General features: G+C 37.0%; 2 protein-coding genes across 4 annotated transcripts in view; one reads left to right on the forward strand and one right to left on the reverse strand.

Annotated features, from left to right (window-relative positions):
* Positions 1-497: 497 nt before the first annotated feature.
* Positions 498-8341, reverse strand: nol8 (nucleolar protein 8). 3 transcript variants are annotated; one of them, XM_077009349.1, is made up of 17 exons: positions 8063-8341; positions 7325-7465; positions 7136-7198; positions 6974-7052; positions 6742-6892; positions 6570-6638; positions 4109-5890; positions 3781-3945; positions 3562-3678; positions 3338-3428; positions 2674-2815; positions 2431-2514; positions 2041-2336; positions 1353-1488; positions 1050-1108; positions 872-954; positions 498-752 (listed from the first exon to the last, which is right to left on the reverse strand). In XM_077009349.1, the coding sequence occupies exons 2-17, from the start codon at positions 7443-7445 to the stop codon at positions 696-698; spliced, it is 3495 nt and encodes a 1164-aa protein (XP_076865464.1). In that variant the 5' UTR covers positions 7446-7465; positions 8063-8341; the 3' UTR covers positions 498-695. The 3 variants fall into 3 exon arrangements, with proteins under 3 accessions (XP_076865464.1, XP_076865457.1, XP_076865450.1); XM_077009342.1 differs by having other exon boundaries at positions 1353-1491; positions 8133-8337; XM_077009335.1 differs by having other exon boundaries at positions 1353-1491; positions 8063-8337.
* Positions 8253-21829, forward strand: part of cenpp (centromere protein P) — a 65236-nt gene continuing 51659 nt past the window's right edge. Inside the window, exons 1-6 of the mRNA XM_077009379.1 lie at positions 8253-8502; positions 8777-8915; positions 9323-9483; positions 11786-11874; positions 13192-13280; positions 18585-18681. Coding sequence (XP_076865494.1) covers positions 8791-8915; positions 9323-9483; positions 11786-11874; positions 13192-13280; positions 18585-18681 — 561 coding nt within the window. The 5' untranslated portion in view covers positions 8253-8502; positions 8777-8790. The remainder of the gene's footprint in view (positions 8503-8776; positions 8916-9322; positions 9484-11785; positions 11875-13191; positions 13281-18584; positions 18682-21829) is intronic.

A 21829-nucleotide genomic window follows, 5' to 3' on the forward strand; every position in this document is an offset into this window, starting at 1 on the left:
TTCTCAGAATTGAGTGATTCCATAGTTTATTCCATGTGCTTGTTTTAAAAATCTATACAATAGTTTTTCTTGATTTCTTTTAGTGTTTCTTAAAGCCAGAAAGTTTTTTTGTCATGTCTGTCATCTGCTTATTTTTCTACAAAATTAAACAACTGAAGGAACATCCTCAGAGACTGGTGATACCATAATTGCCAGGGGTTGTATACAAATAGTTCTGTGCTCATTCAGTTCCATCACAGAACTTTTACATTTACACTGGAAACACAAGCGGTCCGCTTTATAGCCGAGATAAGAGGCATCACTTGGAGATCTGCATGACGACTGAGCAAAGGACATACCTTTTATAACTGAAAGGTATAATAGGTAAACGATGAACACAAAGAACAGCTGTTCACTTCATATTAAAATCTTGGGAAATCTAAAAAAAATTAAACGCGCATATAAAAACAGGAAGCTGAGGGAATACTATACCAAAATGCTACAGCAATTCTGACATCTACTGCTGAAAATGTTAATTTATTTACAAAAAAAAGATACAATTTTCATTTACAAATATGAAAACACGAATTACATATGAATTTACATATGAATTTCATTGTTTATGTTTGTTTGCCTGAAATAACATCTCAATCAATGGCACAAAGTCCATTAGCTGAATAAATTAAGCCAAAGCAGTTTTGTCCTCCAGATTTGATTCAGCTTTTTTTCACATTTTGCCATCGTCGGGCATCCTTGTGTTTCTTCCGGTAGTCCTGCACAAATGAAGAATGAAAACAGTCAGCGCTCGTAAATCCACCGGATCCATGACCCAGCGTAATGTGCGGACTGTGCAGGCCCGTTTTATGACGGGTGCTGTGATGATGGCCTTTACCTCCCTAAGTCCTGCTCTCTTCTCCTCCCAAGATTCTTTCTGTTCTTCCAGAGACTCATTCCTACAGAACATACTGGGTCCCTCTGAGGTGAAAATATGTGCATAATAGAAATTTCAATCAATCATTCTACAAACAATAGAAAGGAAAAAAAAAACAAATTTAACACACACATCTTACCTTTTAATCGTATGTCACCTTCGTAGAAAAAGAAAAACCTTTTTGTTGGGGCCAGATCTCTGTGATGGCAAGGAAAAGTACAAGAGGAAACAAATGAAATAGATTCTGTGGGTCACTCAAATGACTCATTGACTATCTTGGCAAACTAATCAGAATCAACATTTAAACTGACAAAAAAATCACTTCAGGTAAGAATAAAAAACAAAACACTTGTTTACTGAACAGTACAAAATGCTAAAAAAATAAAAATAAACAAACAAAAAGGCAAAAGGTGACACTCATCAGCTCCAAATGTAAGCTTACTGGGTGGAGCTGACGGAGGCTGTCTGGTCCTTCCCTTCCTCATCCACATCGTCTTCATCCTCTGAACTGCTGTCCTGTAACCGAGGGTCCACTTGCCAGGGCTTTTTCGCCTCTTTCAGAGTCTCGATTTTGTATTCTTCTGAACAGACAGAGCACAACATGTCAGAATACTTCTCATTTTTCTATAAGGTGAGATTTCTTTGCACGTTATTTGCATAGACCAGAATGACGAGAGAAAATGTCAATTATTGATATTTATGACCAATACCATGATTGCCATTTATGTTCTGAGACTCCAGAAGTCTGTTCATGAGTGGTGGTGTATCAAATATCTAACAGGCAAAATTGCAAACTAAAAAATTTCAATTCAAAGAATGAATTATTAGTTATTAAATGAAAATCAAAGTAAATTATTCACTGTGTTGCAGTGCTTTGTTATGTATTGCAATACGGACTAAAGATCTCGCTTCTGCACTCCTGTCTCTCTCTTGCTCTCCCTGATGACATTACACTCACCTTAAGGAACATTAAATAATTTTGACAATATTGTGTAAAGTGTAATTAAGACCATAGGTCTTTTCAACTGAAAATTACATTCCTTTGAAATTATTATTTCAATATGATATTAATTATACATGGACTTTTGTGTATGGGAAGGCCAGAAAAAAACAGGGAATAAAATATTCACCTGTTTTAGTGGTAGTCTGCGATGTTGTATCATCTCCAAAAAAAGAGAACTTAAAACCACTTGTTGCATCTTTCTCGTTTTCAACGTTAGATGAGAAAGACAGCACATGGGCATCTTCAACTGTCGTCTCGTTCTCATCCTCCTCTTTGTCCCATGGAACTTCTTCCTTGTCATGTTGGCTCTCTTTCAACGTCCCAAAAGACTCTTTCAAGTCCATTGTTACATCATAATAGATCTTGTTAGAAACTTCTGGAAGCTTCTTTGCCTCCTCGCGTTTCTTTCGTCTTGCCGCTTTGCTGTGTGGAGACAAACAAAGAATAAGACTTTAAAGCAAGTAACATAGCCTTTAAGGCAGCCAAATAAACACCACAAACAAAGGGTTAAACGTGCCTTTCTTTTTTTGGTGGTTCTGTTTTGGCTTCAAAAGCTGTGTGCGCTTCTTCTGTTGGGTCATAATGCAGGGCTGCCATGTCCCTGCAATGCAAAAGAGAGACAGTCAAGCTTAAAGAACAACATGATGAACAACATCATGATCTGCTAACATGGTTCAGTGGCCATGGAGGCTGGTTTATCAGGTATGAACTATGAAATTTCATATTTAATTATTCTCAGTAGAAATAGTGTAGCACTTACTTGAAGGTCTTGCCTTGTCTCTGTGATTTTCTGGTGTTGCTCGGCTGAATGCTGACATTTAAAACACTCTGCAGGATGGCCAAGTTCTTCTTTTTCTCTTCCACAAGCTCCTGTTCAGGTGTCATGTCAGAGGATTCTGCAACTGTCCACACAAGTGAAGAGAGGACATGAAGGTTTTAGGTAGCTATGGTTCGTGAGCACCCACGGACAAGACTGTTCCTCATGGGTTTTAGCATAATTTCAGCAAAATGGCTTTAAAGATGCAACATGCAGAAATTAAGTGCAAGGTATCTTTGCTGCACCCATTTAAACACTTTATAGAAATATGTTTTACATTTAAAAATGATACCAAAAAGATGTTTTCCAATGTTTTCCATGCTTCAAAAGTTGATCTAATTAATTTTATCTGTTTGGTGTAGAGTAACAATGTTAAATAAGTTTTAAAATGTATTAATTGTTAAATTATTTTTTTTTTTAAAGAATGTTCAAATGAAACAAGACATAAAAGGGCACTCAAACTGAAAAATGACTGGATAAATCACAGGACAAATCCCAAATGTCCTCACTAGTCTGTGCAAAAAAACATGCATAGAGTGGAATGGGGCTACGGCAAACCAGTGATAAAACCACTACATCAAAGACAGATCAAGAATGGACAGCAGACCTGGTTCGTCTCTTTCTTCATCACTTTCCAGAAACTTTGCATCCATCTGAAACCTGGAATCTGTTCCAAATCTGGATTGCAATTCCATTAGCTAAAGAAAAGCAAAACTGATGTGAGAATAACAAGTAAACAGTATAGGAAACATGACACATAGGGTCAGGGATGAAGCTCAGTCTGTATCCGAACATAAACACAAATCCTCTGAATTGTGATCACATATTCACCTTTTGTCCGGCTTTGCCTTCAAACTGTGGTTTTATCTGGAAACAGTCTTCCTCTCTACCACCATCTTCATCCTCACTGCTGTCAAACAGTTTGCTAGACCCCGCCTCTTGGAGTTTCTACAGAATTATGGCAGCAACCAGAATGAATGGCATAAAGAATGAGCTTAAAGAAGAGCTAGAAGAAGTAAAAAGTAAACAGATTTGTTTCTGGTCGTTTACCTTTTCTTTGATGCATTTTTTCCTTTGAGCTCCTGATCCATCTTCCTCATCAGACAGTGAGGACTCATCAAAAAGGCTTTTTTTCTGTGATGTTTCCTCATCATCATTAACTTCGTCTTCAGAATCAAACACAATATGCTTCCCTTTGTTTGCATTTGGGCAATCCTTAAAAATGAGTTTACAATGATAATTTGTAAACATCCAGGTTTGCCTCATTACCTTACGTATGTAGATCACTGAATATCTGCTATACTTCGTCTATATGCTACACCAGACTAGTTTGGGCCTGTTATAAGCAAAGTATATTATGTATGGTCGTGTTACTCACCACTGTAGAAAGAGCCCCTTGAATAAGTTTCTTCTGTTGCTCTGCCTGTTTCTGCCTCTTCTCCAGGGCAGCAAGACGCTTTAGGTTATCCTGCTGCTGCTTCACTGGGTCTGACGCTGCCGACTGCTGAAACGATGACGCAGCATCATCCCGGGTCAGTTTGGAACCCAAGACGTCCGAGGCCCCTAGAACTTCATTTGAATCATTATGTTCCTCCTCATCGCTTGTCTCTGATTCTCCTGTGGATGTGGAACTGTCAGAACCGGTGTTGGAAGCGAGCATGGTTCTTGCTTGGCCCAGTTTAATGTGCGTGTTGGCAGCTTTGGATGGTAAAGTGATGTTTTCTTTCGAGTGCTCACCACTTACTGGCTGGCTGCTGGAAGAATGATCGACCTTGAGCACACCTTTGGGCACTGGCTGAACCTTATGCACAGGGTCTCTCTCCATTTCATCACTAGATGAACATTCAGATGAAGAATCGGTATGGGGAAGCTCTGTTCTGTTCTGCTCTTTCTCTGAGAGGGTTGATCGCATTGGGTCTCCTGATCCAACTTCTTCATGTGAAGGTCCAGGTGACTGATCTTTACTCCTACCTTCAAAGGCACATTGCGTTGGTAACGTTTTTGAGTCTTGTTTGAGATTTTTGGGGTTTCCTTTAGATTTACTGGCTGTATTTTCCGTTGGTCTTTTGAGCCTTGAGCCGGAAGATAACGGCACTGAATCAAAAAGGTCTTTTGTACCAACAAAAGCAGGAAGAGATAATTTTGCATCTTTAGTCTTTTCCTCCTCTTCCTCAACATCAGGTTCAAAGAGAGAAGCCAATATGTCATCTGGGTTATTGCCAGTCTTTTTTGATGCTGTTCTTAGAGGTGTCGTTCGAGAGCTGGATGATGCTTCGGGTTGGTCACTAGGTCCAGCCAGTGGGTCATTTAACACTTCATCACCTTCATCTGAGGCTGCTTCTCCCATGTTTTGAACAAGACGTTCCAAATCTGCTAGAGACAGGTCCAACCTGGGGCAGTTACTCATCATAGCTTCATATTCAGAATCTAAACTTTCACTAGACGATTCAGCACTGTAATCGGACTCTGTGCTAGCAGGCTTTGCACCCTTTTTGGAAACTTTCTTCTTCTCTTTCTTAACTTCATCTCTACCGGATTTTGACAAAATGTTTTCACAGACTGGTACATATTTGGTTAGGCCATCAGCCTTGCTTGCATTCTTCTTCTGAGTGAGTATTTCATCTGTGTCAGCCGAGTCATAGTCTTCATCCATATTTGAGGTTTTCAAGCCAAGTTCAGTCTTCAGGCCATTTTCCCCTTCACCCCAGAACATGTTGGACTTCACCACAAAGTCATCTCCAACCACCTCCAAGTCACCATCATCTTCTGTGCATTTTTGATCTTGTGAAAGCTCTTGTTCAACTAGCATAGTTATTTCATCCTCTGAGTCAGCATCACTATCTAAAACAAATGTACGTTTCTGTCCAAGATGGTTTGGCGTCCCTTTTGCCAAGCTATCGTTTTGTCTAACCCAAAGTGAAGTCCTCTTCTCACTGGCAGTCACTTTGGGAATTCCACTTGGAATTGTTCTTGTGGTTGAATCAATTTTGGTCTTCTTAAAGCATTTTTTCTGAGGGGGAAACTCCCCTCTACGCTTCTTGCTGATTTCATCATTTCCACCATCGATCTCCCATGTCAATTTGGATACCGAAGTAGAATCGTCTTTAGGGTCCAGTTTCTTGATATTATGGCAGTGCTTTGATGGATCGTACTTGAAGACTTGAAAATTAGTTAAGTGAAATGAAGGTTACGATAACTAACAAATATCTTAATAAATATTAATATATGAATATATTAAAAGTATCAACTTAAAACATAGAACACTACAACTGTGACTACAGACTACAATTAACTGATTCGAAATGACTGCTGCAAAACTGTAAACCTTTACATCAATATTTATTATTCTATCCATGTTTTCATAAACATTTGTGCATTTCAATCTATGTAGGTGAAGGGTCTATTTACTGTCTATGCACAACAGTATATGCAATATATGGATTTACATAATAGGACTGCTCTCTTAGAAAAATTTACTTTAAGTATTTGGTATTCAGGTTCTGCACTGATGTTACTGCCTCATGTTTAGTTGTTAAAGGTGATCAGTGGGTATTTAATGAATTAGTAGCTTTTCAAAAGAACCATCATTTAAGAACCATTATTTCAGAATATTTCACTCAGGCTGTCCAATATGCCAGTTGTCTTGTTGGAATATATACAAAAATCTATGCATTGACTGCTTATGTAGATCTTTACAGTGCTGTTTTGTGCAAGAAAATCTAGTTCTGATCGAAGCTGAATTGGTGAAGTTAGTCTGCATTTATGTACAGACAAATACCTTTTTCTTCATTACAATTACAATAGTATCAGCATGAATAATCAAGCAATAAAAAGGATATCTTGTTTTTTCCTTGACATTTAAGATTAAGGACAGGAAGAACTCTTCCAAATTTGCTCACAACCCAGTTCTGGAGAGATAAAACACCAAACATAAAACACCAAAACACTGGTATTATCAGAAATACCATAGTCAAATTCAGTAGGTGCAATGATACAATGTTATTGTGGAACCTTATGGCCTGGGATCTCTGTGCCTGGAACAGCCGCCTTCATGTGAAAGTCTTCAACACCAGCTTCCTTCAGAGATTCTACCATTTTGTCTTTGGGGTCAATCACTGCTGTCTGAACCTTCCCAACTGTTTGTAGTCGCTCTTCTGCAAGCCTGTGATGAACATGGTAACAGTTACCACGTTACTTCAAATCCATTTCAACATCAACACAAAATGGGATTACAAACAATTACCTGTGCAAAAAGCTTTCCTTAGCCAATTCAATTTGTAATGTACCGCCTTTCCATTTGGATTTGTTTAAGACAGTTAAACCTATGAAAGGAAAGAAATTGTCCTCATTTATAATGCAATGCTGTTCATTATATAATATTACAAAATAAGACTATTATACATACATCTTTTGAAGTCAGAATCAGAAATATTTATATTGACATAGCCAAATGTCTTCAGAGGAGCCCCTGAAAAGAATTCCAAGACACAAGGAGTTGATTGACTGATAGTTGTAATATCAAGGCTGAAAATAAAAAACATTTCAGTGTATTACATCCATTAAGTCAAATTAATCTTCATCAATGATCTCTTACCATGTTCATCATTTCTTGTTATTATCTCCACATCGGATACCTCACCAAATTTTCCAAACCGATCTCTAAGGTCTTTCTGAGATATTGTGTGGCCAAGGCCACCCACATAAAGGCGCCTCATCCTTCAAATGTACATCTGACCTGGACAATAAAAAAAACCCAAAACACTTTTCCAACAGGACACATGACCCACACGACCAGGTTTCCATGTATGTTTGATTCAACTAATTTGAATCCTGCAGCCGTAGTTAAAAGGTAATGTAAATGTTTTAGTGTATTAATTTTATGTTGATATTATTTACTATTATTTTTTATATTAAAAACATTCAAGGATGTACTGGATATGTACAGACCTTTGTATGTACCATCCATTAAATGTATTTACAGATATTAATGAAAATAATTTATATAGAGATATTGGTGTCTTAACCAATGTGTTACGGTTTATTTATTAAACTACTTTGTGTGGTGTTACATTGTGTTAACACTGTATAACTTAATTTTAACATTCAGGTATATGACATAACTGGACGGACTAACACGGAGATAACAGTACTTAATCTGTAATAGCTGTGAACATTGTGAATGTCTAACCAGTTACCTCAGGTAGCTAATAGCTAGCTAATGTACCTTGACATATATCTTGGTTTTATTTTACCAGGCAAGACAACGTCTTGCGAATGAAAAATAATGTACAATTATTTTACAACGAATGTAAAGTAGCGCAAGTTAATATACCGTGTAAATTGTTTTAATTCGCTAGGTCACTGAAGGCACGCAAAAACACGAGTAGTAAAACGTTTCTTACTCTCCCGTCCGTCTTCTCACACGCGTCTCAATGTGTTACACGCAACAGATCCCCCACAACACCACTTACTTTTTTTTGTTCCTACATGTAAATGTTCTTCGCTAAAATAACATTTGTTAGGACGTTCATCACATTATCGTTTTTTCACTTTAAGATAGAGACTGAGCCGAACTATCTCTTTTTTATAAGAGTATGGTTTTTCGTGTGCCAGAAAGATAACGCCTTAGTTTAGTACTGTTGTGGGCGAGTGAGGCGGCCCCGCGAGTGTCACCCGAGTGGTTTAGTCGTCAGGCGCGGTTCACTTGAATTTGACAAAATCAAACCAAAAGGATCCTGAGACGACACGATTCCGCGGAGTTCAGACAACAAAGTGAGTGTTGTTAGAGTTATATAGAGTGATTAACAACTACACAATCGTAACATAACACCAGATTAAAAAAATTAACTTTGAGTGTTTGTTTCTTCTTGTAGCATATACAAACGTCAAGTGTTTAATTGAGCTATGCTGGCTAGCTGGCTAAGTTAGCCAAGTAGCCTCACTAGTTTAACAGTCCAGTTAACTCGGGTTAAAGTAGACTAAACTCACCCTTAAACTAGTCACCCTTAAAACTAGTACTACACTGTCACCTTTCTGTTGTCTGTAGTACAAGAAGGGAACATGGAGCAAAGTTATGAAGAGGAAATCAAGCAACTCCAACAAGAAATTGAAATGTACGAAGCCGAACAGGAACAATGTTTACGAAGTATATCGACTGAAAATGGAAAAGCCCTGCAGAGCATCGTGTAAGTAAGAACGTAAGATGTTACATAGAAGTCATTAAATGCACCTGAAATCATGAAATTAACAGTATTTTTTTGTTAATAAATATTGCATTTCTGGACAATGTGTTAACACTTCCCACAAGTATAAAACCATACTGCGCATCGGTTTTAAAGCTCTGAATTTGGAAGACTTATTTGATTAAATATTTATATTATGTTTTAATTTGTAGTCATACTACTCGTATGGGTAATGGTGTGTGGTGTGAGTAGTGTGCCTCCCCAACTGAAATGAAACCTACATCAATGCTGCATAACGGCTAACATCTCCTACCAAAGTTTTCTAGCTAGCAACCCTTGGAAATTTATAGTAGAAATGATAAACATTTGAATCCAAAATAAGTGTGTTTCATGTAACTCTTTGTTTTCAGAAAGACAGTCTGCAGCCAAAAGGGAAGAGGAGATGGAGTTCTAAAGAAAGACGTTTCAAAGCTTATAACTGAAATCAGTAATATGGAGACAGACCTTGGAAGACAAGCAAAAATCAGTGAAATATATCTCTCAGAGTGCTGTGTTAAGACCCTGGAGAAAAGTAAGATTTACCTGTCACAATATGATGTATGATGCATAAATCAGTTCTAAAATAATAATAATAATAATAATAATAATATATTTTTTTGTAATGCACTTTACATTTGAAACAAACCTCAAAGTGCAACATGGTAAAATATATGATCAAATATATGGTAAAATAAATGATCAAATATATGGTGAAATATATATGATCAAAATAATTCATTATTTTAATAGTTCACTAGGTACTGTGTTTAAAAGAAAGTTAATTATAAATCGTAAAATTTCCTAAAGAGAAAAGTCTTTAAGTTTTACGTTTAAAAACACTCCTTTGACTGTGGTGACCTTAGATGGTCAGGGAGGGCATTCCACAGCCGAGGGGCAGCAGAGCAGAAGGCCCGATCACCCATAGTGCTGAGCTTTGTCCTTGGTTGCATGAGATGATGTGTGTTTTCAGAGCGGAGTGAACGTGAAGAGGTTAGTGGTCTGAGTAGTTCTTTTAGGTAGGTGGGTGTGTTGCCGTAGATGCACTGGTGGGTGAGGAGGGAGATCTTGTACTCTATTCTGGCAGAGATAGGAAGCCAGTGAAGAGAACGGAGGACCGGAGTGATGTGTTCATATTTTCGAACTCTCATCAGGACCCTTGCAGCACTATTCTGGATGTTCTGTAGCCGCTGAAGGCTCTTGTTAGTGATCCCGATGAGGAGGGCATTACAGTAATCCAGTCTGGAGGAGATAAACGCATGAACCAGTGTTTCTGCATCTGATACAGTCAGAGTTGGACGAAGTTTGGCAATATTTCTGAGGTGGTGAAAGGAGACTTTGCAGAGGTGATTGATAACTTTTGCCATGTAATTACAGTTCTATCTAGTCTTGCCTGGTGAAGAATTAATACATTTTCACGTTAACTGTTCTAATGATGTTCTAAATATTCGCGGTTGTTGTAGACTAGATGATCTCATAATCGTCTGCAGATGACCCATGAGTCATCCCACTCATGTGAGTGTGTTGATATCCAGCACTACTAAAGTAGAGACAACTGACAGTCATGTTCCTGGAGCCATTTTGTGAAGATACATGAAAAAATAAACAATTATTTCCACGTGCTGCCAAATCTGAAGACTTGCGTATACGTGCACTCTAAAATGAGAAAGTTTCAGAGTGGGCATAATTTCGAGCCGGCCATGACACCAAATTAATCTAAAATTGACTTGCTTTACATTTACAGCATTTTGCAGACTCCCTTGTCCAGTCTAAATTACAGATCAGATTGTAGCTGCTGCTGTGTTCTGTTCAAGCAACTAGTGTGTGCATAGGGTGTGTGAAATCTATCTTGTCTTCTTAGTAGTATTGGGTAGTTGAGACGATGAGTCATGGGCATAGTAGTAGGTATTATTAGATCATAGTTGTTGGTTGGTTGGTTAATACATCCTAGCCAATCCTGTTGCATGACTCCGGATGTTAGGTGCAGGATTTTATCATCCTACTGTATTATGTTACTCAGAAATGCTTTGTACTGTCTATCAAATATATTTCCTCATGTGACAATAGATTAGTCTGTCAAAGACTTAGCTAGTGTGGAACACATAGGACATGTAACATATGTAAGTTACAATTTATTACTGATCCAGGCCCGTGGCCAGCATTGTGATGGGGGGGATCTTTTTCCCCCAAAAGTGGACTTCATTTACCTCTCTACTCCAATGTCCCCTAAATACACGAGCGCACTTCAAACCTTTTAATTTACACATATTTTATTCATTATAAGCATGGTTGCCAACTTTTCAAAATCACTAGGAGTGAGATTTGATTTGGGGGCGGGGGGGGGGTGTCATGTTATGTCTTATATGTTTCCTCTATGCTGCGCCTAAAGCGATCGATCGCCAGTGCTTGGCACCTGAGTGAACTAGTAACTCATTATATCATAGATTTAGATCAGAGATAAATAAACTAGATTTTTTTTCAGCGTGAGAAATCGGATGTATGGTGTGTGAGCGTGTGAAAACGATCAAATGCGTGTGTCTTACGCTCATTGCGTGAGAGTTGGCAACACTGTTATAAGTTTGTTGTGAGTCTGTTGTTGCTGTCCTTATTTGTTCGTCTGTATATTCACCGGAGATTAACAATTCATTCATTGAATAGCCTACCTATCTTGAGGGGCATGTGTGTACAGAGGGAGGGTGTGGGGGCGGGGGGGGGGGGGGGGGGGGGGGGGGGAATCGAACGAACCCTTCGATCCCCCCTGGCCTCAGGCCTGCTGATCCATTGTTTGAATATGTTATGTTGATTATTATGATATTATGTGTCATTTTCCCGTTTAGGTGAAAGAAAGACCATACAGCAGTACAGACTCTCTGGGCACTGTCACTTTCTCTCATTTCAAGTTGAATTTGCACTGACTGAGATTAAGGTAATGCAGTGTAACAATGTGCACTTAACAAATGTACACTTCACTTTGTAAAATTCACAATTAAATAAATGTGATGTACACCTTGATTCTTCATTTTAAAATGGCATTGAAATTATTAATCATATTAAAATGAAGACCTGAAGTATCTTATCATGAAATAACTAAAAAGTTTTTGTTCATAAATATTGCATACACATTTCACCACAATCTGTTAAAAGTAAACATCTTAAAAGTAAAAATCAAAAAGTACAATACTATAATTATTAATATAATAATAAATACAAGGTGGATCAATTTTAAGACAAATTAAAATGATCTCCTTTATAAAATGCTTATATTAACTTTTGTCAAGGAATAACATTTTGCTTAGTTTTTTAACTGTGCAGAAAAAATATATACATTTTTTAGCAACAATAACATATAACAGACATCATGGGAAGCTACCAGCTACCTTGTATTTTTCTTGTTTCACAGTGAGTCTAAATATTACTAATGGTGAGCGCTAGGTGGCAGTAGGACCTCAACTCTCTTCATCAGTCCCAGTTCAGATATATCTATGTTCAGCACTAGAGAGTGGTAAAACACTAAAATTAAAGGCTGCCACAGCAGTCACAGTCTTAACAGCAGTACAGAAATGCTATTAATGTATGATTGTTTTAACAGTTCTAGCAGATTCAGTAGCAAAGAGTAGAATGTAAAGATCTTGATGCAGAATCATTGTGTCTAAATGAGTGTTCTTGCTGCTCAGCTGTCTAGATAAAACGATTACCGTATTCTTGTCTTGATAGTCACGGAGAGTCTTCATCTTGTTTGATTAGTTTTGTTTGTTTCTCCAAACCTGGTTTTAAAGCAATCAGATCTGAGTTTGTTCACAGCTTGTTTGGTTCTGACTTTCATATTCGATAGTCTTTCATTATTGATTGTTGAATCGTTGCATTTACATGAATCCCTTTAATTATTTAGTAAATCATGTTACAGTTCAACAGAATATGGGAGATCCTTGGTTGCTGTTGTCATTGTTTTTTTTTAAAGGAAAAATGAATGAAGCAATTATTCAGCAGTGCTAGGTGGATGTAAACCACACTAATAGTTGCATGTTGGTTTGGCTGTGTTCTGGTGTGTGGGTGGTTTTAATTGTTAATTTTTTGGGGGATGGTAAGTTATAAAAAGGCAAACAGCTAAAGTTTGTGCAACATTTGTTGTATTTGATACGTATTGAAACAAGCATGTTTAAAAATGGCTGCTATTTACTTCTTTAAAATGTGTTTGGATGTTATAGAATCAAAAATAGCTTATACCCTATATCTCTGTGTGCAGGACAGTGACATTTTCCTGAGGAAAGTGACTGAACTCAACATAATAGTGGATGGTGCTGAGTTTAAAGACTTGGGTGCATTTGTGTCAAGGTATGTAAAATGTTTTCTTTGTTTGAACAGAAAGAACAAGGTTTTATTTCTCAATGCATTTGTTTATTTTTCAATGCGCCTTCTTATTCACTGTTGGCCATGTGACCTGACCTTTACGGTTTGGAGCCATGGCCTGTCAGGGCAGGTTGTGAATGTTTTGTTTGCCTTCTCACAAGTTATTCTCAAAAGTTAAATACCAATACCAAAACAGCTGTGTAGTGTGGGTCAGTTTGTTAAGTGTGTGCATATGTGGACCCCTCATAAACAGGTAAGGGTTAGGATTGGCCTATAAAAACAGTTGTTTGCCATCGTATGTAAACATTAGTAATAGAACCTTGCTTAAACATAGTCTAATAGAGTGATTTATCACTGTCATGAAGTCTTAAATTATCTCCTTTGAAATATTTTGGATGCAAGTCATGCTTTCTGCTGTGTATTTTTATTTATTTATTTGCATTTCTGCATGATCATAGGCCATATTGGCTACAGTTGGTCCTGTCATTTAAAGTATGTTCCAAGTAAACTTAAGCTACTTAGTTACAAAATGTGCTTGGCAATATTGAAAGCAGAAAGTCAATTAGGACCATGGGTTCTGACTTTTGTTAGATTCTGTTAGCTCAGAATCGTTGCTTTTGGGTAAAAGTGATTGTATCATTTCCAGAATGTTAAAGTGTAGGCTTAACTGCAATGATGAAGACATTAGGAGATGTTTATACAAAATATAGCCTACTTAAAAATGTGTGATAAGGTTTGGCACCTTAACTGTTGCTCATTATCGACTTACAGGTTTGTTAGCTAAGACAAATTAATTGACAGCTTTTTCCCATTTTAATCCTTTGTTCAGTTAACCACTGAAGCCATTTACGAAATCCAAGCAAGAAAAAAAAACAAGCATGTGACAGTTGAGTGAGTCTCTATTTGAGATCTGAGAAATTTTTATAATAAGATATTTTAAATCCGTAACCAATATAACATTTTACATAGTTACTGAATTTAATTAACAAGTTTACCTGCTCAATTGCTGAGGTTGATTCACCAATCACCAGCCTTCTGTGATTCTTCTAGATAGCCTCTAGTCAGAAGTTATGTTGATATACCAAATAGTAGTTTTGCAAGATTCATAATTGTTGATCAACAGATACAGGGGTTTCCATGGCTGATGTTGATGCTGGGCTGTGTAATGCGGATATGTTGTTGTGGGTGGGTTAATAACAAATGGGACACAAATTTAATTGTTATTGATAGCATTTTCTCTGCTCAAGTAGAGCTGCACTCTGCAGTGTATTTAAATAAAAAACATACCAACTCGGTAAGTAATCCCAGGCAAATGATACTTTGTATAAAGAATAAAAAATCAGCTAGTTATCTTAAAGTGACATTTAATTGGCCTACAGATTAATTGATCAGCCACTATTTAGGATGACATCCTACCATGATCTTCAGTAAGAAAGTACTTTGTAATTTGTTTATGACACTTTATACTTCTTTCCCTCCTTGCTTGAAGGTGTGAGCTCTGCCATAGAGCAGCGTGTGGCAACCTTAGCTAAAGATGTAGAGTAATGTTCGAAATATCTGTATGAATTAGTCATTAACTTAAGTTAAAGAACCTACAAAAACTAAGTCTGTTGTGACTGTGTGTCATCTACCACACAAGGCACCATGGGACACATGCAAATATAAACCATGACAATTTTGAGGCAAGGTACTGGGCCCACTATCCAGTCCTGTCATCCATGGTGGAGGATGAGGCCTCAAAGGTAGAGATGTACCCCTCTTAACAAATGCAACACAGCATCCACTTGGAGTAACCTGTCAACAGAAGCATAGCACAAACACCAAAACAGGTAACACCCTCTGATACAGATCATATTATATCCTGGGATGTGCGGCTGACATGTTTCGGCAGGTTTAACATGTCAAACATCAAATATCACTCCATTGTTATGTCCATAAAAGAAATAGAGGGATTGAAAAACCTCTCTGTAGTCATTCATAGGGCTATTGAGATGGGATTCAATTTACATGGGGGTCTGTGGTAATTTCCTCTTTAATAGGTGCTCTTCTGTGATCTTATTTCTGTCCAGATCCACCATGAAGGGCTTTTTTCTCTCTCCTCTAAAAAGAAAATTACATGCAGAATTACCTTCCATTCCACTGATAAGCTCAGTGTGGATACGTATGTCTGTGATTTTCCAGGCAGATGTCACCATGTTTCGCAGGGAACCCTTTTGACCACTGCTACTAGCAGTATTTAGTGTCCTAGAGTATCCATTCAACATAGACACCAGTACAAAAGTACAAAACTAAACACTAACCTTGTGAATATCCACTGTATTTACTTGGTCTGCGTTGTAAATTTTCCACTCCATATTGTACCTTGGGTAGAATTATCCTGAAGAAAATACTAAAATCAATGGTAAAAGTGATATTACTGGTACAAGTAATTACTTAGTAACTCCTTAAATATCTAAATGCTGTTAAACTAATGTAATGCTAAGTGATTGTTTATATTCAAACTGCTACAAATATCTCAAATACACCATTCTTGCTCATTCTTTAGCAATTTTAATGTCATCCGGAGAGACATCACCAAGGAGCCGTATAAAGTGTTCGTTTAAAAAAACCTCCCATTAACAAATCCAATTTGAATAGAGCTTATGATGTCATATTTAAATAATAGTGTCCAAGAAGTGAAGTTGTGTGTGAGGTTTTAACCTAGAGAATAACAACCTTGTCCTAGATAAGAATATATTCACTCTATCCCGTCAAATAGTTTTCTAGGAATGGTAATTCAAGAATTTCCCTCTGGGATCCATAACGTGTTTGTCTGTCTGTCTGTCTGTCTCTGTCTGTCTGTCTGTCTCTCTCTCTCTCTGTCTGTCCTTCTGTCTGTCTCTCAAACCAGTTAGGCTATAGACAAAGAGTAAGTAGAAGTGACTGAGCAATTTGAGATTGTTATCATAGTTAAAAATGGATTAGACTGTTATTTTACCTTGAATGCCACTGCTGTCATTTATGTTAACTGTTGTACTAAGGGTTAGGTTTGTGTGTTGACTGAAACGAATGTCCAGGTCCAAAGCAAAAACGATGACGCATGCAAGTGTTGAGAATGTAAAGAAATTCATGACTGGCTGTGGATATCACTAAAGAAAACTGGTATCTTGATAACATGCCCTAGTAGCCTCATTTCATTATCTGTATCCAAAATGACCTGGTCTCAATATGTAAACAAACATTTTGTTATTATAACAAAACTTTGGCCAACTGTTTATTGGTCTGTCTGTCACTATCATAACATAATACATTGGAAAACATATCATAATAGTAATATCACCTCAAAATTGTTAATATCATATAATGCAGCCCTAATCTGAATCCAATTATGTGACATTTTTGAGGTTTTGCTTTTTGTTGTTTTTTTCAAGTGACTTCATGTAAACAGCAGATGATCCCAGAACTCCTCAGTTAAATTAGTAGCAGGATGTTGTTGAAACTGTTGCTCAGTTTGTCTTTGAGGGTGATTCCGCTGATACATGTCAAAGTATTATTCCTTTCAGCCAAAAATATGTTGGCTTAAAACAACAAAAAACTACAGTAATTCCTCTCTTCCTTTCTTACTTTTTCTTTCTCAGTTTGTGCCCCCCCCTTCCCTCCCCTCCATCTCTCAAGTACAATTGACTTCCTGGTTTTTGGACACACATCTGGATCATATTGTCTGGTCTGCGATTCTGTCCTGGCAGTAGGAAGGTGGAAAAATACTGGAGATAATGATTCTTACACAAGTCTGAGTAGTCTGTGTATTTTTATGTCTCAAGAAGGGCCATTGTATAATGATTATGTTCCATGTAAAGTTGAGTAGAAACAGTTTTTGAAAAGCGTTTCGGATGACAAACATAAGTGATTTCAGTGCATGTGTTGGGACTATATACCAGAAGGTCTTAGCTAAAAAAATTCAGTATACCACAAGTATTTCAGTAACTTAATTAATTTAAGTAGTCAACGTGTGTGCTCTCCAGATGAGTGTCCAAATGTCTAAGCAGCTATTATAAACCTACTCATTTGATGTTTCTTTTATGCATTCATAATGATACATTTCATTACAGAAATTATACTATAATACTGTCTCTTCATTCCAAACTGACTGATATAGCATTTAATGAACAAACATGCGTTAGAAAATGGTTAAGAACAATGAATTAATTAAATAGTTACAAGTGTAGCTTGCATATGAAAAGTATTCTAATGTTTTTGTTTAAATGTAATTGCCACTAAACTGATTTGAACAGTAAAATTATATTGTCCGCTTTTTATAGTTTCTACATAAACTTTGGTTAACAGAAGTTTGGAATACATTTTGATAAAATGCTTCTTATTTTAGAGAAGGCTGGTGGGATTAATGGACCAAGTGAAACAACAGATATAACAGCCATCCTCAACCTCTTCAGGGTTTCCGGATTTTCTGTAAATCTGGCTTTGAAGAGCACAGTGTAACTTTTGTCCAGAGTCTCCAAAAACCTACTGTGTGTGGGAGAGAAGTTAAATAGAGCAAGAGTAAATTAGATACAGGTGCAGTCTATTACCCGTTTGCTTTTCAGCAGACTCCAGCGCACTCGGAAGACACTTCCCACCCACTGATACTTGAAATCAGTGTGTAATATAAAGCAAAATACGTGAAATGCAAGGAAGAATAACCTCTGTCCAATTTTTGTTTTGCTGTGGATTGCACCCAGTGTTTAAAGGACAATTTAAACAAAAGAATCACTGAAATTATTATCATTCATTGAACTCTATTCACGCTGATGTGTGTAGTTGGTCTAAAATGATTGCACTGAGCCTGATTGATTTTAAAATTATGGCTGGCTTAAAATCTGTTCGACAAGATTCTCATGGCTTAAAAAGTTAAATAACATTTGTACTAAAACCTAATGCTTGACTGGTTTACCTTTCATTATGTTCATTATCCCAGAGTTACTAAGAAATTTCCATCAGTTCTCTTCACACAGTCTGAAGTGTCTGCATTTGTGGAAAGTTCTATCCTGTGCCACACAACCCTGGGCCCAGTGCAAATCTATGAAAGCCTCAAAATGTGTCATGCATTGCCAACACGAGCTCTAGACAAAATACAGGAACACCCACAGTTTTATATAGTCTCTCCTTTGTTGCATATGAGCCAATTCTATTGCACAGGGGGACATTTTTAAATGGTGAAGAACACCTATCAGCTATGTGTAGTACATTTGTACAAGTAATCAGTATGAGGTGTATCTCACATGCTTCATAATTGAATTATTTTCCTGTTTTCAGTGTGGAGGAAACAAAGAGCCTTTTCCTGTTCTTCAGAACCCTGAGAGTATTTTCACAGAGATGTGATGACAGATCTCGCACATTTCAGTACTTTAAGGTAAGATATCATGTAATGAGACTGAGTGTTTTTCTTTTTTTCATCATGGGGAGGAGTGTGGGTGTCTGTGCGTAATTAAAGAACTTTTTTTATGTCATTAATTTGACATTAATTGTTATTACTTGAGTCTCATTATTGGGTAAATTGGGTAACTGCTTATATATTTAGACAAGAAATGATCCTTTACACAGTAGATGTTAATAGCTTAACACTTAACAAACTTAACACTTAGTAATAGCGTTGCTCCTTGGAGGCCTGTACAAGAGTGTCTCCTGAGATTGTATTTGCACTGGATGTTTCATCTGCAGACAAAGGATGACGGTGTGTTTGAAATTCTGTGGACATTTCTATTATAGGAGAATGAAAACAACCACATGTGGTGTTATTTATTACAAATTGTCTGTGGAGCCAATTAAGCTTGAAAATAAAATTCCCTATAAATAAAAGAAATGGAGAATAATTTACCACAACAAATGAATAAAAATGGAAACGGAGAAAACAAATGATATAAAAAAGATTATATAAACTTTGTACAGCATTGTGAACTTCTGTTCCTTATTAATAAGTTTTACATTATATGGTAAAAATGACAGTTAAAATAATTCGTGTTATTATTTCTATTATTTTGGGGGAAGAAACACATACCTAATGTAATTCCTGACATTCAGTGTTCTGAATTTTATTAGTCACATAAAAAAGTTTTATTATTCATAGCGGACATCTAACAGTATTGCTACACTAAATCTTAAAGCATTAACTAGCCTGAAACATACTTGTGTCATGAACGGGTTTTTGTTGAAAAACCTCAGTGTTTATTAGACTTTGGATTGGCTAGGAAGGAGGCGGAAAGGAAGTTTTCAGATAGACTCAAAAGATCTAAATGAGGTTTTTGGTGCCAGTAGGAATCCGTGCTGGATCACTTGTAAAATGATCGAGTGCTGGTGATCAGTGGAGATCCTACAGCACAGAATGATTTGTGGAAAATGTTTCATAGTGATTTTTTTCATAGTGATGTTTGTTATGCAAGTATAGCATAACGTGTACCAAATATAATTACAAATTTTCTCCTATATGGAAGCAATGCATGTAAATCATAATGTGTTACTACTGTCTGCTGTGTATTTTGTCCACTGTTATAGAATGATTACACTTATGCAATAACACCTAAAGTTATTATACAGTAACACTTGGAATGCTATTAAACTTACAAATCTTGGCAGTGTTGCAATCAATCATTCACAAACACTACAGAATGTGGCTAGAGACTACAGAGTCAGGACTTGGACAGCAAGGCAAAGTGGTGAGAGACACTACACTCTCAGACATCAGGCAGTATCCTTAATCTGTCCCCCGACCAGGATGTGTGACTGAATATGATATGGCACTGGCTTTCCTGTAACCTAAGTTATGTAATCTGAAGAATAGGGAGGTTGCTATTATATGATCCTCAGGGCAAAAGAAGAACCATTAAAGTAGGTGACCAGCACATTTGCTCCTCTAAATATTTTGTTCATCCTGGTGACCACCATTTAAAAGTTTTTGTACACCTGATCTAAATGGGTAACATGAACATAAGTTCAAATGTCTACAGCCATTTGTAAATGAGTACTGTGCTGTTTCTTCCAAACTAATCTCTAGACTATTTTAAGCATTTCAAATTATCGCTTTGCATTGAGTCCTTGTGATGACATCACAGGGCTTATCATAAGAACTCATGTTGACACGCGCTGCATGTGGGATTGTAGGAGATCAACAGTGGAAACCAGGCCTTTCTGGCCTGAATCTAAAATACTTATTTAAGAACACAGTGTTTTCACACTTGCATGGAATAAAAAAACATGCAAAGAGTGTACAGATTTTTTTTTTTATGGCAAGCTGTTGCACTGGAAAGAAACGCACAAGTATTTCTAGAATGCGTTCACAGCGTACAGCCTTCCCGAGCCAATCCCACTGGTACTCAGGAATTTTAAAGACGGTCCCTGGTGTGACTAATGCAAATAACAGGAGCTCTACCTCTTCGTCCTGCTTACTACCTGAGGCACTGGAGCATATCTTTTAATCACGGATGCCTGAGCTGTTCCAGACTACAGAGAGCTGTAGGGGCTTGCAGACCAAGGTGAGGGTGCCCAGAGTTGTGAGTGGGAGCAGCTACCATTGCGTCCTCAGTGCAGAGGCTCCTTAGTAAGTGCAGAGCTGCAGTGGCTTGGTGAGGACGTCCCTGCAAACCAGAAACCTGAACCCATTTTCCCTTTTTCCACCACCATGCTGTTCTGCAGGCCATTTGACTTCAGGTGGCACAGGCTGAATGTGAATGCGAGCAAATGTGTGGTATTTCAGGTGTATCTCACTTTTCCAGAAATTACTTATTATATTTATTGACGATGTATACTTGAGAATATAGAATTACATCTAAATAACAATTACATGTTAGATGTTTATTAGATGTTAGATGTAATATTAGATATATTAGATGTGTTGCTTTAAAAATAATAGCATTATTAGTCCATAGAAAACCTTTTCCTGATGTTTTCTAATGCTGGACCACATTTTCAGCAAACAGATGGTTTCTAAATTACAACCCATAGAGGAACTTAGTGTTTAATATAATACAAGTTATACTTATGTAGAGTGTTTACTTTTTACTACAAGTGCTATACAATTCTATCAAAGTTGCAAATTGCATTTATTATTCTGAAATAGGCCTGATATGTTCATATTTAGTTTAGATTATGAGACTTTTTTCAAAGACAAGACTTTCTTCTAAGCCTTCAGATCAGAACATTTTTTGGAGGATCATAATGTATTATAAAGAAGATTTATGAATATTGTTGCCTTTGGTAATAACTTTTTAGTGCCTATTTTAGGAAATTTATAAAAGGCTCTAGTTATTTTAAGTAAAAACAGAAATGAGAACCAAAAAATATTTCTTATTGCTTACGTGATTATACACGTGGTGCAAAGTTGTTTTTATAGATTAGATATAGCTAAAAACATAAAGTAAAGATGCAGTTATGGATTCCCACACTATAACATCCCGCTTTAGAGGTCTTGGTAGAACTGAAATCATAACTGAAATGAATAATGATAATTTAAGAAGAGGCCAGTAAAGATTCCTCTGGAATATGGGAAAGAGCTTAACATTAATCTT

The sequence above is a fragment of the Brachyhypopomus gauderio genome, chromosome 1 (assembly GCF_052324685.1).
Source record: "Brachyhypopomus gauderio isolate BG-103 chromosome 1, BGAUD_0.2, whole genome shotgun sequence".
Taxonomy (NCBI): domain Eukaryota; kingdom Metazoa; phylum Chordata; class Actinopteri; order Gymnotiformes; family Hypopomidae; genus Brachyhypopomus; species Brachyhypopomus gauderio.

Excerpts from the sequence above, each read along its gene's own strand:
- nol8 (XM_077009342.1), bottom strand. The coding sequence starts at position 7,445 with ATGAGGCGCCTTTATGTGGGTGGCCTTGGCCACACAATATCTCAGAAA. Across the intron at positions 2,816-3,337 it reads TGAAGAAAGAGACGAACCAG|TTGCAGAATCCTCTGACATG; the intron begins GTCTGCTGTCCA and ends TTGTGTGGACAG. Across the intron at positions 753-871 it reads AGAGAGCAGGACTTAGGGAG|GACTACCGGAAGAAACACAA; the intron begins GTAAAGGCCATC and ends TCATTTGTGCAG.